The sequence below is a fragment of the Leptonotus elevatus genome, chromosome 20 (genome assembly GCF_054856555.1).
Source record: "Leptonotus elevatus isolate MCC_2025b chromosome 20, RoL_Lele_1.0, whole genome shotgun sequence".
In the NCBI taxonomy this organism is placed as follows: Eukaryota; Metazoa; Chordata; class Actinopteri; order Syngnathiformes; family Syngnathidae; genus Leptonotus; species Leptonotus elevatus.
This window is the reverse complement of record NC_141258.1, coordinates 7,238,329-7,252,270: the sequence shown is the minus strand read 5'-3', so window position 1 is coordinate 7,252,270 and position 13,942 is coordinate 7,238,329. Positions and strand designations below refer to the sequence as shown.

Below are 13,942 nucleotides of genomic sequence, written 5' to 3'. Positions count from 1 at the left end.
GCAAAAATCTGTCACAATCAGCTACATTGCATCTGTCCGGTTTGTTATAACTCTGGTGGCCAAAAGCCAGCACCTCGTCCAAACTACTGTGATATTTCCTCCGAAAAAGGTCCGTTGTTTCTAGCCTCTTCAAAGTGCAAATGCTTAATATGATATCGTTGATCTCTGCTAAAGAGATTACTATCTCCTTATTTGAAAACCCAACCAAAAATGATAATAGCTTCCACCGTAGGCATTTTGCACACATTGGAATTGTGATTTGGCATCAGCATCCAAGTAGGCTATTTGTATTTTTCACAAATTTGTGAGTTTTTTCTCAGATAAAATAAATAAATATATATATATATATATATATATATATATATATATATATATATATATATATATATATATATATATATATATATATATATATATATATATATATATATATATATATATATATGCGTGTGTGTGTATACGTGGCCCTAATACGCCCTCGTACAAATGCCCATACTTTTCACCATTAATGAGACCTAACCTGTACAGCTCAATTGGGGGGAAAAGTCAATATTTTAGAGAGGGAAAGTACAAATTAAATACACAACTGAGATAATTTAGTGCAAGGAGACACTTTTCCAAAATTGTTAAAACGTTTCCACTCAAATTCCAAAAGTTTGTGGGGGGTGGGGGTTGCTGGGGTAGTCTGAAACTTTGCTAAATGTAGCAACAAAAGTACTAAGTTTGAAGTAAAGTGCCATGTTATAGTCATGTAACCTCCCCGTCAACAGGGGGCAGTGAAGCGTATTTCAGGGTAAGCGCGCGAGGGCATCAACCAACCAATCAAAGAAGGCCACCACGGGCTGAGAAGAAAGAGGGATAGAAGGAAGCTTTGTGGCCGCCATTTCGTGTACTGGAAACACGCAGCTCGGGTGGCGCACACGCGTGAGTGTTTCAAAACTAGGCTCGGTTGTGAGTCTTAAACGAATTTCATTCAGAATCAGCGGCAGCTTGTTGTTATTTTACAGCCAGGAAGAAGTAGAAGTATTTTTTTTTAGTGCACTCTTGCTCGGTTCCGCGGAGAAAATGAGCTACGGTAGGCCGCCGCCAGACGTGGAGGGGATGACCTCCCTCAAAGTGGACAACCTGACGTACCGGACTTCCCCGGAGACGCTGCGCCGAGTCTTCGAGAAGTACGGCCGCGTGGGAGACGTGTACATCCCGCGGGACAGGTACACCAAGGAGAGCCGTGGTTTCGCCTTCGTGCGCTTCCTGGACAAACGCGACGCCGAAGACGCGATGGACGACATGGACGGAGCTCTGCTCGACGGACGGGAGCTCCGCGTGCAGATGGCCCGCTATGGCCGGCCGCCAGACTCACTGTACAGCCGGAGAGGAGCTCCTCAGCGACGGAATGAAGGGTACGTTGGTTAGGGGTTGAAATAATGGCAAAAGCTGTTTAGCTGTGGAACAAAGTTAGCACGTGCTTTCATGGTATACTAGGCCGCTGTTTCCGATTCCATTTAGATTTTTTTTTAATCGCTTCGCATACGTGAAAAGTAGCCATTTTGTTTTCATCAGCACGTGCATTACTATTGGACAATATCTGATTCCTCTATTTTGTGTGGAAGTGAAAAGTTTCAATTTGCGTTTATTTCGATCCAAGTATACAGGCTACAATTAAAGTGGAATATTATATACTTACTTATGAAATTTCAATGTTTCTCTGTACAGACGTTCAATGAGTCCCCGCCGCCGCAGACGTTCCAGGAGCAGGAGTCGTTCCCGATCCAGGAGCCACCGTCGCCACTCTCGCTCCAGGTCCCGTTCCGACTCCCGATCCAAGTCCCGATCCAAATCTAAGTCCAGGACCCCAAGACGGAGCAAGTCCAAGTCCCCTTCTCGGTCCAAGTCAAGGAGCCGGACTCCAGCCTCCAACCGCGGGTCCAGATCCAGGTCAAAGTCCAAGAGTCGGCCCAAGTCTCCGGAGAACAACGGAACGGAGCCTTAGCTCAAAGTTGGACGCAAAATGACGGTATTTAGCGGGATGGCTGGATTTTCACAAATACATGTGATTCGATGTTTAGTATTCTGCTTTCTTGAGGTTGCTGTTTTGAATTTTACACACGCAACCAAGTTGGCAGAATCATGTCTATTTTAAGCAACAGCTAAGATTAATTTGGCTCAAAAGCATTCGTGTTGTCATGATAGACAATTTCAAATACGCAAAAAAAAAGGGTTTGAATTGGGTTAATGTGGTATAAATGGGTGTGTTTCACTCAAAACGTTCACTTAATGTGAAATTCTTTCCTCCAAGCTGCTGAGTCCTGTATGCAAAGAGAGGAGGAGATGGGGGTGTGGCAGTGAGAGAGCAGTTATAGTGTGTGACCCGCCCATGTCGCCTGCCCGTTTCCGGGTTGGGGCGGCGGCAGTTGCTCGGGAGCAGGTCACCCAGGCAACGCTTGGTTGCTCAGGAGCGGGTCGACATGTATGCGGTGCGGGGCTGTCAGTTGGTGTTTGAGGCGGTGTGGTGAGGTACGTTCGCGGGGATCTCGGGCGGAACCCGCCGCCTGCGCTTTGCACTCCCGCCTCTCAAGCCAAAGGTTTGTTTGAAAATAACGCCCGGGCGCAAGAGTCCCGTGTAGAGCTAGACTTGGGAATGTGGTACCATAGAAGGTGCGTAAATATACATGAGGTGTATTCACGTAATGTCAATACTCGGGTTAGGAGTTGAGATGGTGTCTTTTTAGGTGTCCTCTTGCTGACTCTGTTCTCTTTTCTTGCAGATCACTCGGATGATTGCTTTGTTTTGCCGAGGACATCAGGACGAGTCTCACCATGTTCAAGGGGACTCCACTATTGCCATTGAAAGCAGACTGAAAGGTCATTTGGAACTTGGTCTAAACGTTTTATAAATTGTTAATTTCACTCGCGCTACCTAAAAAAACGTCATGTTTGCTCGTTCACAAAGTTGGGCATCTTGAATGAAAGGTGTTTTTGTTCCCCCCTTTTAAATTGCTTTATTTTTGAATTTGTACTTCAATAAACCTTTTGAGTTAATTTCTTGAATGCAATACCTTGTTATACTCTTTCTTGGCAGGAGGTTGTCAATTACAAATACTGGTTTGTTGCTCCCACTCAGACAAACGTGCTGTATGTTAATCAGCCTGGCTTTTATTTGTCTTGATGACATTTTTGTTTTTCCTTTTTATCTGTCGGCTCTTTCTGTCTAGTTAAAATTGCTTCCTATGACTCTAACCCTCTTTCTTGTGTATCTTTTGTGCACTAGGCGCAGTTGTGTAGCAGTTGAGTAATGCTGGTTAGCTGTTAAGATGCGGTGCAGTGCAGTGGTGACATGGTGTGGCGTGTTGCGGTGCTGAGTGCCCGGTCACTGTTCCGGGGCGCTCGACCCTCCGCTGCGGTTTGCCGGTTTGTAAGCTCACAGGTGTTGCAGATCATCCACCCACCCCCCTCGAACCTCCCTCCCTACTTCTTTGACTTCCATACTGTGTGCTGCACAGCTCTTTATCCCTCCTTTTCCTCCTCCCGTGTCTGGTTCATCTCTTGCTTTTTGGAAGTGGGTCCACAGTTGAAGAGTTGTCGATAAAAAAATATATAAGGGTAGCCCCGGCTGCCTCATCACACCTTTTTGTGCTACGTATTCCCATGTTGACCTCTGTTCTCTTGCATTTTTTCAGGTGAATGCCAATAAATGTATTGTTGAAAATTAAATGCTTGTGTGGTTTGTTTTGCATGTGCAATTTTAATTTTAATGTTGCAATATTTACAGTGGGTTTGAACTTTGGATACTTGGTCAATTTTATTTTTTGTTTTTTTTAACAATTACCCATCAGCCACATTAGGGGTGTGCGTATTCAATAAAAGGTGATGTAGCTACATTTTAAAGTGGAACAATATAGGTTGCAATGAATTGCTAAAGATTTACTGAATAAGTTGACATTTCCATATTGAGCCACTTAATGCTTAACAGGCAGCTAACTACTGTCTTATGTAAACAAAATAGTCCACTTAACCCCTTCAGACCCATCGATGGACATGACATTCACATGTCTAAACCAATAAAACGCATATTTGGATGATGTCAACACCTCTAATACATGATTGGATCTTACATAACCAATCACAATAGCAAGTTTATTTGCATGATCGTGTTTAAAAAAAAAATTGCGTATAAGTTTACGACACGTTACAGCCCTATTATCCTGGCGTCCACTAACTAATAAGATGAGATAGCCCCCAAAACAATTTCCATGTTCTTATATGGGAAATGAGTCAAAATCAACATGATGGCATGGGCTGTATATAGCGGCTTTTAATTTTAGACTCGATCCAAATTAGACATAACTAAAAACGCTTCCTACAAGTTTATGTTACTCATAAACGTGGGAGCCAATTGAAACATTCGAAAAGTGACCTTTTGATCCGTTCGTTGTAATTTACCGCTGGTTCATAGAAAGACTTGCACAACTACAATTAATGTATTGTACTTTTATGTCCGCATAACAAAAACAAACTTTGGACAACGGCTACCCACACTCGACTATCGTCATGGAAACCAGTCACGTGATGACGCCCCGGAATTGTCCACCTCAGGTCAGGGCGAGCGTCTTTCGCTGACCTTTGCCTGATTTTCTTTTGTGTAAATCACCCTGCAACCTACACGGGTGCTGTCACAAGTTATCCATCCACGGTACATCTGGACACTCGGCCTCTGATGAGATTAACACCTATATAGGTGATGAGCCGAGCACGTTGCTGGCGTGCCTGATCCAACAACGGAGGAAGAAGGGGGCGGTGTCAGATGATGTGACGTCACACCCGGACAGAGCCTTCTGTCTGATCCAGTAAACGCCGCTCGTTTAGGCAGCTTGTCTGGGGGAGATTATCCTCAAACCGTCGCTATGGCTGCCGGTGGAACCACGCAGGACAATTAAAAAAAACACATCAGCTATGGATTTGACTTTAATATTATCAGCCGTCATCTTCACGCTGCTCGCCCTGGTGGTCGCAACGTCGCTTTTGAACGGCTCCTCCCGATCGCAGTCATCTCCGGCCGAGAGTTACCCGGCTGGACCCGGCACAGACGCCGACACAGGAGGCAAGACAGCGGCCAAGCAGAACGGCCACATACCGCAAAACAGCAAGCAGGGGAAGGCGGAGGAGGTGCCGGCGCCGGCGCCAGCAGCGGTAGCGGCGGCGACGGCGACGGGGGACGACTGGTGCGAGCTAAGCGGCAGCTCCCACGACCACTGGGACGTGGTCAAATCTGTGCTATCAGTGAGTTGCCTCCATCCACATTTGTTTGTTGTGTTAAAGCTGTGATAGATGACGTCACCGCCTTAAGCTGTTTACCTTCCCCTCCCACTTTGTTCTGTCAAAGGAGCAAACAAAGTTCGTTGTCAACTTGTAAATGATCTACATGGCTCAATGCACATCGGAAATCACTTTCGTGCTGTTGTCACTCTGCCTGTGAGGTACCAAGAGATTCAAAACGCCCGATTCACGTTAGAAATCACCTTCTTACTCGAAGTCAGTTTGTTGCACAGTAAATGACAAACATAGATAACGGTTAAATGCACTTTAGAAATCAATCGTTTTTACTAGTGTTATTCCGATATTGGTATCGGCAGAGGCCCCGATACTGCATTAAAACAGTGGTATCGGTGAGTACTAACAAGTAACATGCCGATACCATTAATTCTGATGCTAATATAGGACTTTGGATGCAGCATCTTGTGTCTTGCTCGTGCACAACATTCACTGATGTATGACGTGTTCACTGCATGCCGAGCTAAGATATCCTATTGGCCCTTGAATGCTCTGAATCAATGGCAGGGCAGCTTTTTCATGTTGAGGAAAAAAAACAAACTTAGGTTTCGGTATAGTATCGGCATCGTCCGATACTGCAAAGCTGGGTATCGGAACAACACTAGTTTTTACTCTGAGTGCATTTGTTGGACAAAGCAAATAGGAGAAAGTTTCAATACACATTAGAAATCACTTTTTTAATTTAAGTCCATTTGTTGGACATAAACATGGTTACCAGTACAAACAAAGATTCTATTCACATTAGAAATCATTTTAAATTAAAGTCCTAATGTGAGTGCCATAGAAACAAAGATTCACTTCACATTAGAAATCTTTTTTTTAATGAAAGTCCAAATGTGTGCCAATAGAAAGAAAAGCTTGATGCTCATTGGAAATAAATGTCTTACTTAAAGTCTATTCGTTTTACATTTGTAAGTCTAAAAACAAAACCCTGATGCACATTAGAAATAACTTTTTTTTTTACTGGGACTCCATTTGTAGTACATAAACATGGTTACCGATTGAAACAAATACCAGATGCACATTATAAATCACCTTACTTAGAGTAAGTCCATGTGTTGTACAAACATGGGTAGGATTCAACGCACAATAGAAACAAAGGCCCAAAGCAATTGTTGTTTTCAAGTCAACTGTCAATCATCCCAAGTGGGACGACAAGCGGCCACATCGGCATCCATCCATCCAAGGTGATGTCTCTGTCTCATCTCCCCCACTGGCTCATTGTCCCGCACAGGAGGAGGTGGAAACCCGTCTCGCCAGCGAGGAGCCGGAGCCGGTGGCTGTCGCGGCGGCCCCGGCCGAGCGCTCCTCCTCCTCGTCGGCGACGTCCAGCCTGTCCGTGCCGCGGCCCGACTCCAGGCACGCCAGCTTCGACTCGTCGTCCGAGGCGTCGTCGTTTCGCGGCCGGCGCTCCTTCATCGGGCTCTCTGATCAGGAGCTGCTAAAGTGTGCTTTCTCTTACCCCCAGACCGACGGAGATGCAGAGAGCCCGGAAGTCAACGGTAAGCACCAAATTTGAGCTTGACTGACAATTCAGTAGGATACACTGACCTATATGAGTGCATTTAATGCAGGAGCAGGGACACTTTTGTACTCCAGGGCTACAATTAATTTGTAGCCCTGGACAGATGAGGTTAAAAAAAGTGTAGCTTTTGCAAAACAAGACATTTTAACAAAACTTACTCTCATTTTCAATTATGATTTTGTTATTAATAAAATTCCGAGGTGCAACTATTAATCAACAAGCAATTAACCATCACATTTGAGATAATCTAATTAATTGTAAAAAAAAATAATAATAATACATAATTTAAAAAAATGTGTTTGGAATAAATTGTTAAAAAAGTTATAATTAGAAAAATTAGAAACGCTAAATAAATGTCTTTTTTTTTTAATTTACAGTAAATTAACAAGTTATTTCATTAAAAAAATTAAAGTTCGATGTACTTTACTTATATATTTATGAAATTCCTTATTTTACAAATATTTTTATTTTATTCTGAAATATGTACAACAAATGAATTATTCAATGAAATCAGAAAATGTCAAAATAAATGTTTTATTTACAATAAATAATCATTTAATAAAAATTCTAAAGTTTTAAGTATATCTATAACATTTGTTATTTTTTATTAATTTAAAAATCAAATGTATAAATTATTTTAATTACAGTACATTAACCAATTATGTAATGTAATTAAACATGTTAAACATATACATTTATTTTTAATCATTTTTATTTGCAACAAATAAATTGGTTCTTTAAATACATTTAAGTTAAAAATTGTATTTGTTTATAAAATTGTTCATATTACTAACATTTTTCTTATTTACAATAATAAAAAAATGACTTCATACAATTTTTAAAATGCATATGTAAAATATTAATTGTATATTGTGTTTTATTTCATGTTTTCCTTAACTGCTCTGTCTGCAGATAAATCTGAGTTCCACGCAAACAATACCTTGAAGTACCTCCCTGGAAAGTCGCGCTCGCACCACATGGAGATGATGATGTCCAAGGAGGAGCTAGAGGACGAGCAGAGGTCAGTTAAAAACATGCTGTGAGCTTCTGCTTGTGTGCTGGCCGCCTTTCACTTGCAGCTTTCCGCTCTTAAGCTGCCGTGTGATGCGGGCTAGACTGACTTAAGGCCAGATTGAGTCCCTGCCAGCTCGCAGGACAGGACGTTTGACCCGAGGACGTGGCGGAGAGACATATTAGCCGACAGAAGAAAAGACGCCTGGTGTTGTTGACACAGCCCTGAGGATTTTGCTTGGAAACGTATCGCATTCTCCCTGCACACTTTGCCTATTAAAGGTGCTACTCCCGGGTGTCACGGGTCCGGGTCCAAGTGTTTATTGGCTCTCCTGGCACTTGTGCGACCACAATTTTAATTGATTCGTGGCAGGATAATTACTGTACAGTCAACATCTGGATGAAAAATACTGCTTTTATCAAGACTCGTAATAAATAACCAAAATAACATCTACAGCCACGCCCTATACACATAGTTATAAATGACTACCTTTCTGAAGGTGTCAATCAAAACTGAGCATTGTTGTTAAAGAGTGTCACTCATAAATGAACCAAAAAAAAATTACATTCAGCTTTTAATGCACCTGCGCCAGGGAAGCCACTAGGGGATGCTATAGCTCCCTTCGAAAAACCATTACTAATTTGGCGATTCACTGCATTTAGTAATTGTTTGTTTTTTATTGTAAATGCTATGATTTGTCAAAAACGAATTATCTTAGTGAAAAGCTAAGTTTATAATAATAATAAAAAATAAAAATAAAGTAGTAGTAAGAGGGAGGAAGGATTGGAAAAAAAACGCATTTTATGCAAGAAAGTAATAAAGGATGGTATGAAAGGAAAGACTGAAATAATAAAATGGGCATGTGAAGAAAGGAAGGAAGAGGTGTAAGGATGTGTGGAAAAACAATGGAAGGAATAAAGTCAGGTAGGACTAAGGGATGATAGACAAGAGGGAGGGAGGAAGGATACAACAAGGATTTATTGAAGGAAGAGAGAAATAATTTATTGAAAGGATGAAAAAAGGACGAACGAAGGGAGGCAGGAAAGCAAACAAGGACAGTATAAAAATGTAAAAAGGATGGAATCAAAGAAAGGAGGAACGAGGCTATGATTGTGTGAAAGGAAGGATGGAAAGAAGCAAAAATGGTGTCAAAGGAAGGTAGGATGCATCTGAAGAAGACCAGATACAAGAATATAAAAGAAGGGACGGAGAATGATGGCTGCAAGGAGGCAAGGATTGAAGGAATGGACTCTGCCACTTTTAGGGTCTCCAGGTCAACACACAAACCCTAACCCTGCCTTGCATACATTGAAATCTTAATTTGTATCAAACTGTGATTAATACATGTCATTGCGTATAAATGTAATAAAAGTATTACTTTTTAAAGTGTTGGCCCAACCTGAATACAATGTTCTCTTTCTCGCCACCTTCTCCGTTGTTTTTCCCAGGGTACAGCGGGAGCAGCTGGCCGCCATCTTCCAGCTGCTAAAGGACAACACGGAGACGTTCGGCGACGTTTCCGAGGGCGACATGGAGGACCAGCTGCGTCTCTACTCCATCTGAGGGGGGGGACATTAGAGACAACGCCGACGTCACATGCGCTGCCTTACCTCGCCAACACATTTGTGTGACAGTATTGCAGCCGCCGCTATTTTGTTACGGCAGAAAACAAGCGGTGTTGTTTTTGCTTCTGTTCAACGGCTGGACTAACGCACTTAACGCAGTACAAATAAGCCACCAAGTGAGCAACTCCCAGTATAAATGCGATTTCCTCCCCGTGTAACCCTCTGCTGTTATGTAATAAATAAAAACCGATTACGCAGGTGGAGTTTGTATGTTTGTGACCGTGTGGTGTTATAGCCGGGCAGGTGCAAGGTGACGTGATGGTCCTCCACGTCGACAGAATTTTTGCTTGGCTGGTCGTCGGCTCCCTCGGCGTTGTTTTTTTTGTTTTACTTCAGGGAAACCTGTCGGTAAATGTCAGGTAAGTGAACCCCACCCCCCTAGGTTAAGTATTAAACACTGCGTTTATCACAGTAATGGTTAAAAAAAAGTTTTTGTGAATGAGTTGACGCCATGTGTCGGGCACGTTAATATTGACTGATTATCCGGGTACTTTATATATCGCCGTCGTAAAAGGCGTGACCGCCATATTGGTTTTGGGCACGCATGGGATTTTTTTTTTTAATCACTAAGCGATAAAAAAAAAAAAAAAAAGGAAAGTACACATAAAACAAATATTAAAAACCATCAATGAGATTATAAAAAAAATGCTTTAATAATTGTAAGTTCTCCACCCTATTCAGACAATTTAACATCCTGATAGGAACTATGAGAAACGTGAAGTAAAACTTTCAGGAGGAAAAGAAAAAAAAATGAAAAAAATAAAGTGCCATATGTCACATCTTCATTCAAGAAAAAATATTTTGGGGATATTTTCTACCATCGGTTGCACATCAACAATTTATTTTTGTCCGATACCAAAATGACAGCTCATTCTCTGAGTTTTGTGGTGTTATGCCAGTTCCGTTAATTAAGGGTTTGTATAAGTGAGTGTTATTGTTTTGTAATAATAATAATTTAAAAAAACAATTTGTTCCTCTTAAAACATTTCATTCTTCTTCTGTTGCACTCTCCTTCGATTCAGCTGGACCACTTTCTCTGAGAAATTTGAACTAGTCGGAGATGAGACTATCGCCACAAAATGGTATCGCAAGGAAAACGTCACCATCTCAACAGCCAGCATCGTCTTGAATACAACATCCACCGAGATGGCGACATACCTCCCCACGCGTGTTGTCAGCCCAGAGACCCCAATGCCTATTCTTTTGAAGACAAACTTCTCCAAACTTCCCGTGTGGGATTTTGAGGATGTGTATAACCAGGATGCTGCACCCAGAAACACGGTAAAATGTAGTCACCCATGTCATTGTATTGCTCAAAACTCTATCCAGAGGTGTGTCTACAACGGACTCCTTTTGTTCTGCTACCGCCCACCTAGCTGTGCCAACACTCTCTGAGGAATTCGAAGGATGAGAGCTTCAAGAAGGTCTTCCTTCCCAACATACGTTTATTATTGCACAAGGGTAACATCAACATGAGCGAGTGGAACAGACTCTCGCATTTCAACAATCCATTTGGCTTCATGGGATACTCTTACAAAGGTGGCAAATCCAACCGTCTATCCATCCATTTGGTATAAATCTTTCATATATGTTTATTTCTCTTGCTGCTTTTCAGATGTAATGTCCTCAGTCAAGTTGATCCCAAAGCCGAAGGAGCCTCTGCTCTCCCCAAAGCCAGGCGGCGACGGTTGCATCCGCTGCGCCGTAGTGGGCAATGGCGGTATCCTCAACGACTCCAAAAAAGGAAAAGAAATCGACGGGCATGATTATGTCTTTCGGTAATGTTTTGTTAATTTCCCCCGCTCGATTAATTTATTTTGAGTAGACACACCTCCAACGAGATGTTGGTGTTCCGTCAGGATGAACGGCGCGGTCACCGAGGGTTACGAGGAGGACGTGGGGAACAAAACGTCCGTCTACGTCCACACGGCTCACTCCATCACGACGTCTTTGAGTTTATTCAAGAAATACGGCTACAAGTCAGTCCCCCGCGATGAGGTAACCTGCGACTCATTTAGTGGCACTTATCTACATAACATGACATCATTTGCGCATGCATTTCATTTGTGCAGGGAATCAAGTATGTGATGATTCCAGAAGGCCTGAGGGACTTCCAGTGGCTCGGAGGTCTCCTCAGAGGAGAGCGGGTGCCGCTTGGACCGTATCGTAAAAAATGGTAATAAAAAAATCAAGTTACCAGATAACAGATTGTATATCGATTAGGCTACCTTTTCTGTGTGAAAGAATATTACAATAAGATTACAATTAGCAATAAAGCTAAAAGAAGCTAAATAGTCTATTTTTTTATGAAAAGCATAAATAACGTATGTAATAACGCACCCCTCATTGACGTTACCAAATTTGCTTCCTTGCCCCAAAAAAAGGGAATTGCAGAATAGTATTTTAATGCCTACTTCTACATCTATATAATTCTTACTTTTCCCGCCATGCAGGCCACGGACGTACTACATGGGGCAGTACAACGAGAGCCGCTTCTACGTCCTGCATCAGGACTTCCTGCGATACGTTCGCAACAGGTCCTCCTTGATTTATCAACCTTAGAAGAAAAAAAAATAAAATACACGCAGGAACATGTTGCTAGGCAGAATTTGTAGAGATCAAGCGTAGAGCAATTTGAGCGTCATGTGGCACTTATTGCCAACAGGTTCCTGAAGTCTCCACGGCTAAATAAACGTTCCTGGGCGCTACTCCGACCAACTAATGGTGCTTTTACTCTCTTCCTGGCTCTTCACACGTGTGACACAGTGAGTTGATGTTCACATAATAATGGCAGAATACTTTTCTGGCAACTTCCCTCGCTTCCTTTTTCTTCTTTCCTTCCTCTGTTCCCCTTCATTGCCTCACACTCTCCATATACTGAATATGAAACTACTTTTCTGCCTTTGTTAGTTTTTTGACATGTCTATTAATACTTAAGAATCCACAGAAATTATTTACCTTATTCCGGTAATGTTTAAAAAAAATAAAAGTGTTTGGCTCACCCTGTGTAGCAAAATCATTTTCCTCATCCAGTTCTCTCTTTATCCGAGGTGGACGCATATGGCTTCATGACGAAAGACTACGCCAAGTATTCCAATTACTATTTCCAGCGGCATGTAAAAAGCCGCGTGACTTTCTTCGCCAACCACGACTACAAGCTGGAAATGAGAAGGTGGGAGGAGCTTCACAACAGTATGATCATTCGTCTGTACCAGAGAAGTGAAAAAGAGCACACCAAAAAGAAATTGCTAAATAATAATAAGAATAACACTAGTGTCTGAGAGATTTAAGTACAAGTTAAAAAAAAAAAAAAACAAGAGTACGTGCATACGTTACTCTTCTGCTCAAATATATTTTGGAGCAAACCAACGCTCCTTTTCTCTACCAGTTCAACAACTAAAACACCGTTGACTGTAAATGACATCACCATTGCCTTGCTCTCGATTTATGATGCATCCAACTTTTGAATACTTGCATTAAAGCACTCGCATATCTTGTAAAAATCCATAAAATCTGCTTTGTCTGTTTTTATTCCTGCGGGTCCCCAGAATTTTCTATAAAATTCAGCAATTGAGTCTATTTTTATTAGTAATAAAAATGAAAAAAAAAATACTAGGAATTTCAATCATTGGTAGACCCGCAAAAAGACAGGAAGCCTTCCATTTTATATCAAAGCGGCCATTTTAGGATCACTTTGGTCATTTCCGAGATTTTTCTCTAAAATTTAGCCCCAGAGGTATTTTTTTCTATGCCAGGTGGGCATATCAATCATGGGTAGCCGACCAGTGGCTTACAGCTTTCTGATGAGCTTCAGTGTTGGAGAAAACCTGCGGGACTCTGGCCCTCGTGGACCGAGTTTCGACACCACTGTGACTGCGCTAGACAAAAGTCTCAAGATGCCATGCCTGCAGCAAGTCTGGTACTTTGCTTTGTAGCAGCCATTTTCAGATCATTTTGTCTATTTCCAGGGATTTTGAAAGATTAACTTTTAGACTTTGGGTGATTTTTTCATCTGCTAACGAATGTGAACATTTACTAGACGGGCAACGCTCTAGGAAATCGATTTTTTTCTCCTGATTACCGGAAGTTGTCACGACAGATCTCATACTGACCAGGAGATGGCGACATTTTCAGAGCAATGCAGCCTTGCTTTTCACCAGGAGAGGTCGGTGTTACCAACGCTTCAAGAAATTGTACCAATTTCCGAAATATTTGGTCCACGACGGTTCAGTGTTTTCAGCATTTTCACACAATACATTTTAAAAAATCATTCTCTTTCTTGCATACGCCCTTGTATATAGGCGTGTCTTATTATTTACATGGAAATGTTTGAAAAATGTGGAGCAACTAACAATGCATGTGGGCATGTATTACAACACATGTATCTATATATTCTTTGTTTAGTTCTCACGTTACAAATGTATATACTTAAAATAGTGGTGCTACATTTGT

At 41.8% G+C, this 13,942-nt stretch overlaps 4 protein-coding genes and 1 long non-coding RNA gene across 9 annotated transcripts in view; 4 read left to right on the top strand and 1 right to left on the bottom strand.

The window, feature by feature from the left end:
- The window catches only part of timp2a (TIMP metallopeptidase inhibitor 2a), a 76,265-nt gene that overhangs the window by 15,713 nt on the left and 46,610 nt on the right, over positions 1-13,942 (top strand). The window lies entirely within an intron of this gene.
- srsf2a (serine and arginine rich splicing factor 2a) lies at positions 840-3,334 on the top strand. 4 transcript variants are annotated; one of them, XR_015091849.1, is made up of 3 exons: positions 840-1,400; positions 1,714-2,862; positions 3,269-3,334. XR_015091849.1 is itself a non-coding variant. In XM_086065211.1 (3 exons), exons 1-2 carry the CDS (start codon positions 1,066-1,068, stop codon positions 1,988-1,990), a joined length of 612 nt encoding a protein of 203 aa, XP_085921337.1. In that variant the 5' UTR covers positions 840-1,065; the 3' UTR covers positions 1,991-2,014; positions 2,766-3,053. The 4 variants fall into 4 exon arrangements, 3 of the variants coding, with proteins under 3 accessions (XP_085921337.1, XP_085921336.1, XP_085921335.1); XM_086065211.1 differs by lacking the exon at positions 3,269-3,334 and having other exon boundaries at positions 1,714-2,014; positions 2,766-3,053; XM_086065210.1 differs by lacking the exon at positions 3,269-3,334 and having other exon boundaries at positions 1,714-2,014; positions 2,297-3,053.
- mxra7 (matrix-remodelling associated 7) lies at positions 4,624-9,691 on the top strand. Its single transcript, XM_086064892.1, has 4 exons — positions 4,624-5,277; positions 6,563-6,830; positions 7,766-7,874; positions 9,314-9,691. Exons 1-4 carry the CDS (start codon positions 4,951-4,953, stop codon positions 9,426-9,428), a joined length of 819 nt encoding a protein of 272 aa, XP_085921018.1. The 5' UTR covers positions 4,624-4,950; the 3' UTR covers positions 9,429-9,691.
- LOC147156799 (uncharacterized) lies at positions 5,965-9,984 on the bottom strand. Its single transcript, XR_015091785.1, has 3 exons — positions 9,265-9,984; positions 7,794-7,857; positions 5,965-6,785 (listed from the first exon to the last, which is right to left on the bottom strand). It is a non-coding gene; the product is annotated as an uncharacterized LOC147156799 (long non-coding RNA).
- On the top strand, positions 9,462-13,006 carry LOC147156798 (alpha-N-acetylgalactosaminide alpha-2,6-sialyltransferase 2-like). 2 transcript variants are annotated; one of them, XM_086064891.1, is made up of 10 exons: positions 9,462-9,606; positions 9,726-9,849; positions 10,513-10,771; positions 10,867-11,029; positions 11,106-11,268; positions 11,350-11,488; positions 11,563-11,666; positions 11,944-12,027; positions 12,156-12,255; positions 12,541-13,006. In XM_086064891.1, the coding sequence occupies exons 2-10, from the start codon at positions 9,749-9,751 to the stop codon at positions 12,769-12,771; spliced, it is 1,344 nt and encodes a 447-aa protein (XP_085921017.1). In that variant the 5' UTR covers positions 9,462-9,606; positions 9,726-9,748; the 3' UTR covers positions 12,772-13,006. The 2 variants fall into 2 exon arrangements, with proteins under 2 accessions (XP_085921017.1, XP_085921016.1); XM_086064890.1 differs by having other exon boundaries at positions 9,479-9,606; positions 9,689-9,849.

Bases quoted from the DNA above. Each gene is read 5' to 3' on its own strand.
- srsf2a (XM_086065211.1), top strand. From the start codon at position 1,066: ATGAGCTACGGTAGGCCGCCGCCAGACGTGGAGGGGATGACCTCCCTC. The intron at 1,401-1,713 runs GTACGTTGGTTA...TTCTCTGTACAG, and splicing joins CCTCAGCGACGGAATGAAGG to ACGTTCAATGAGTCCCCGCC.
- mxra7 (XM_086064892.1), top strand. From the start codon at position 4,951: ATGGATTTGACTTTAATATTATCAGCCGTCATCTTCACGCTGCTCGCC. The intron at 6,831-7,765 runs GTAAGCACCAAA...CTCTGTCTGCAG, and splicing joins AGAGAGCCCGGAAGTCAACG to ATAAATCTGAGTTCCACGCA. The intron at 7,875-9,313 runs GTCAGTTAAAAA...TGTTTTTCCCAG, and splicing joins GAGCTAGAGGACGAGCAGAG to GGTACAGCGGGAGCAGCTGG.
- LOC147156798 (XM_086064891.1), top strand. From the start codon at position 9,749: ATGGTCCTCCACGTCGACAGAATTTTTGCTTGGCTGGTCGTCGGCTCC. The intron at 10,772-10,866 runs GTAAAATGTAGT...CCGCCCACCTAG, and splicing joins ATGCTGCACCCAGAAACACG to CTGTGCCAACACTCTCTGAG. The intron at 11,030-11,105 runs GTGGCAAATCCA...GCTGCTTTTCAG, and splicing joins CATGGGATACTCTTACAAAG to ATGTAATGTCCTCAGTCAAG.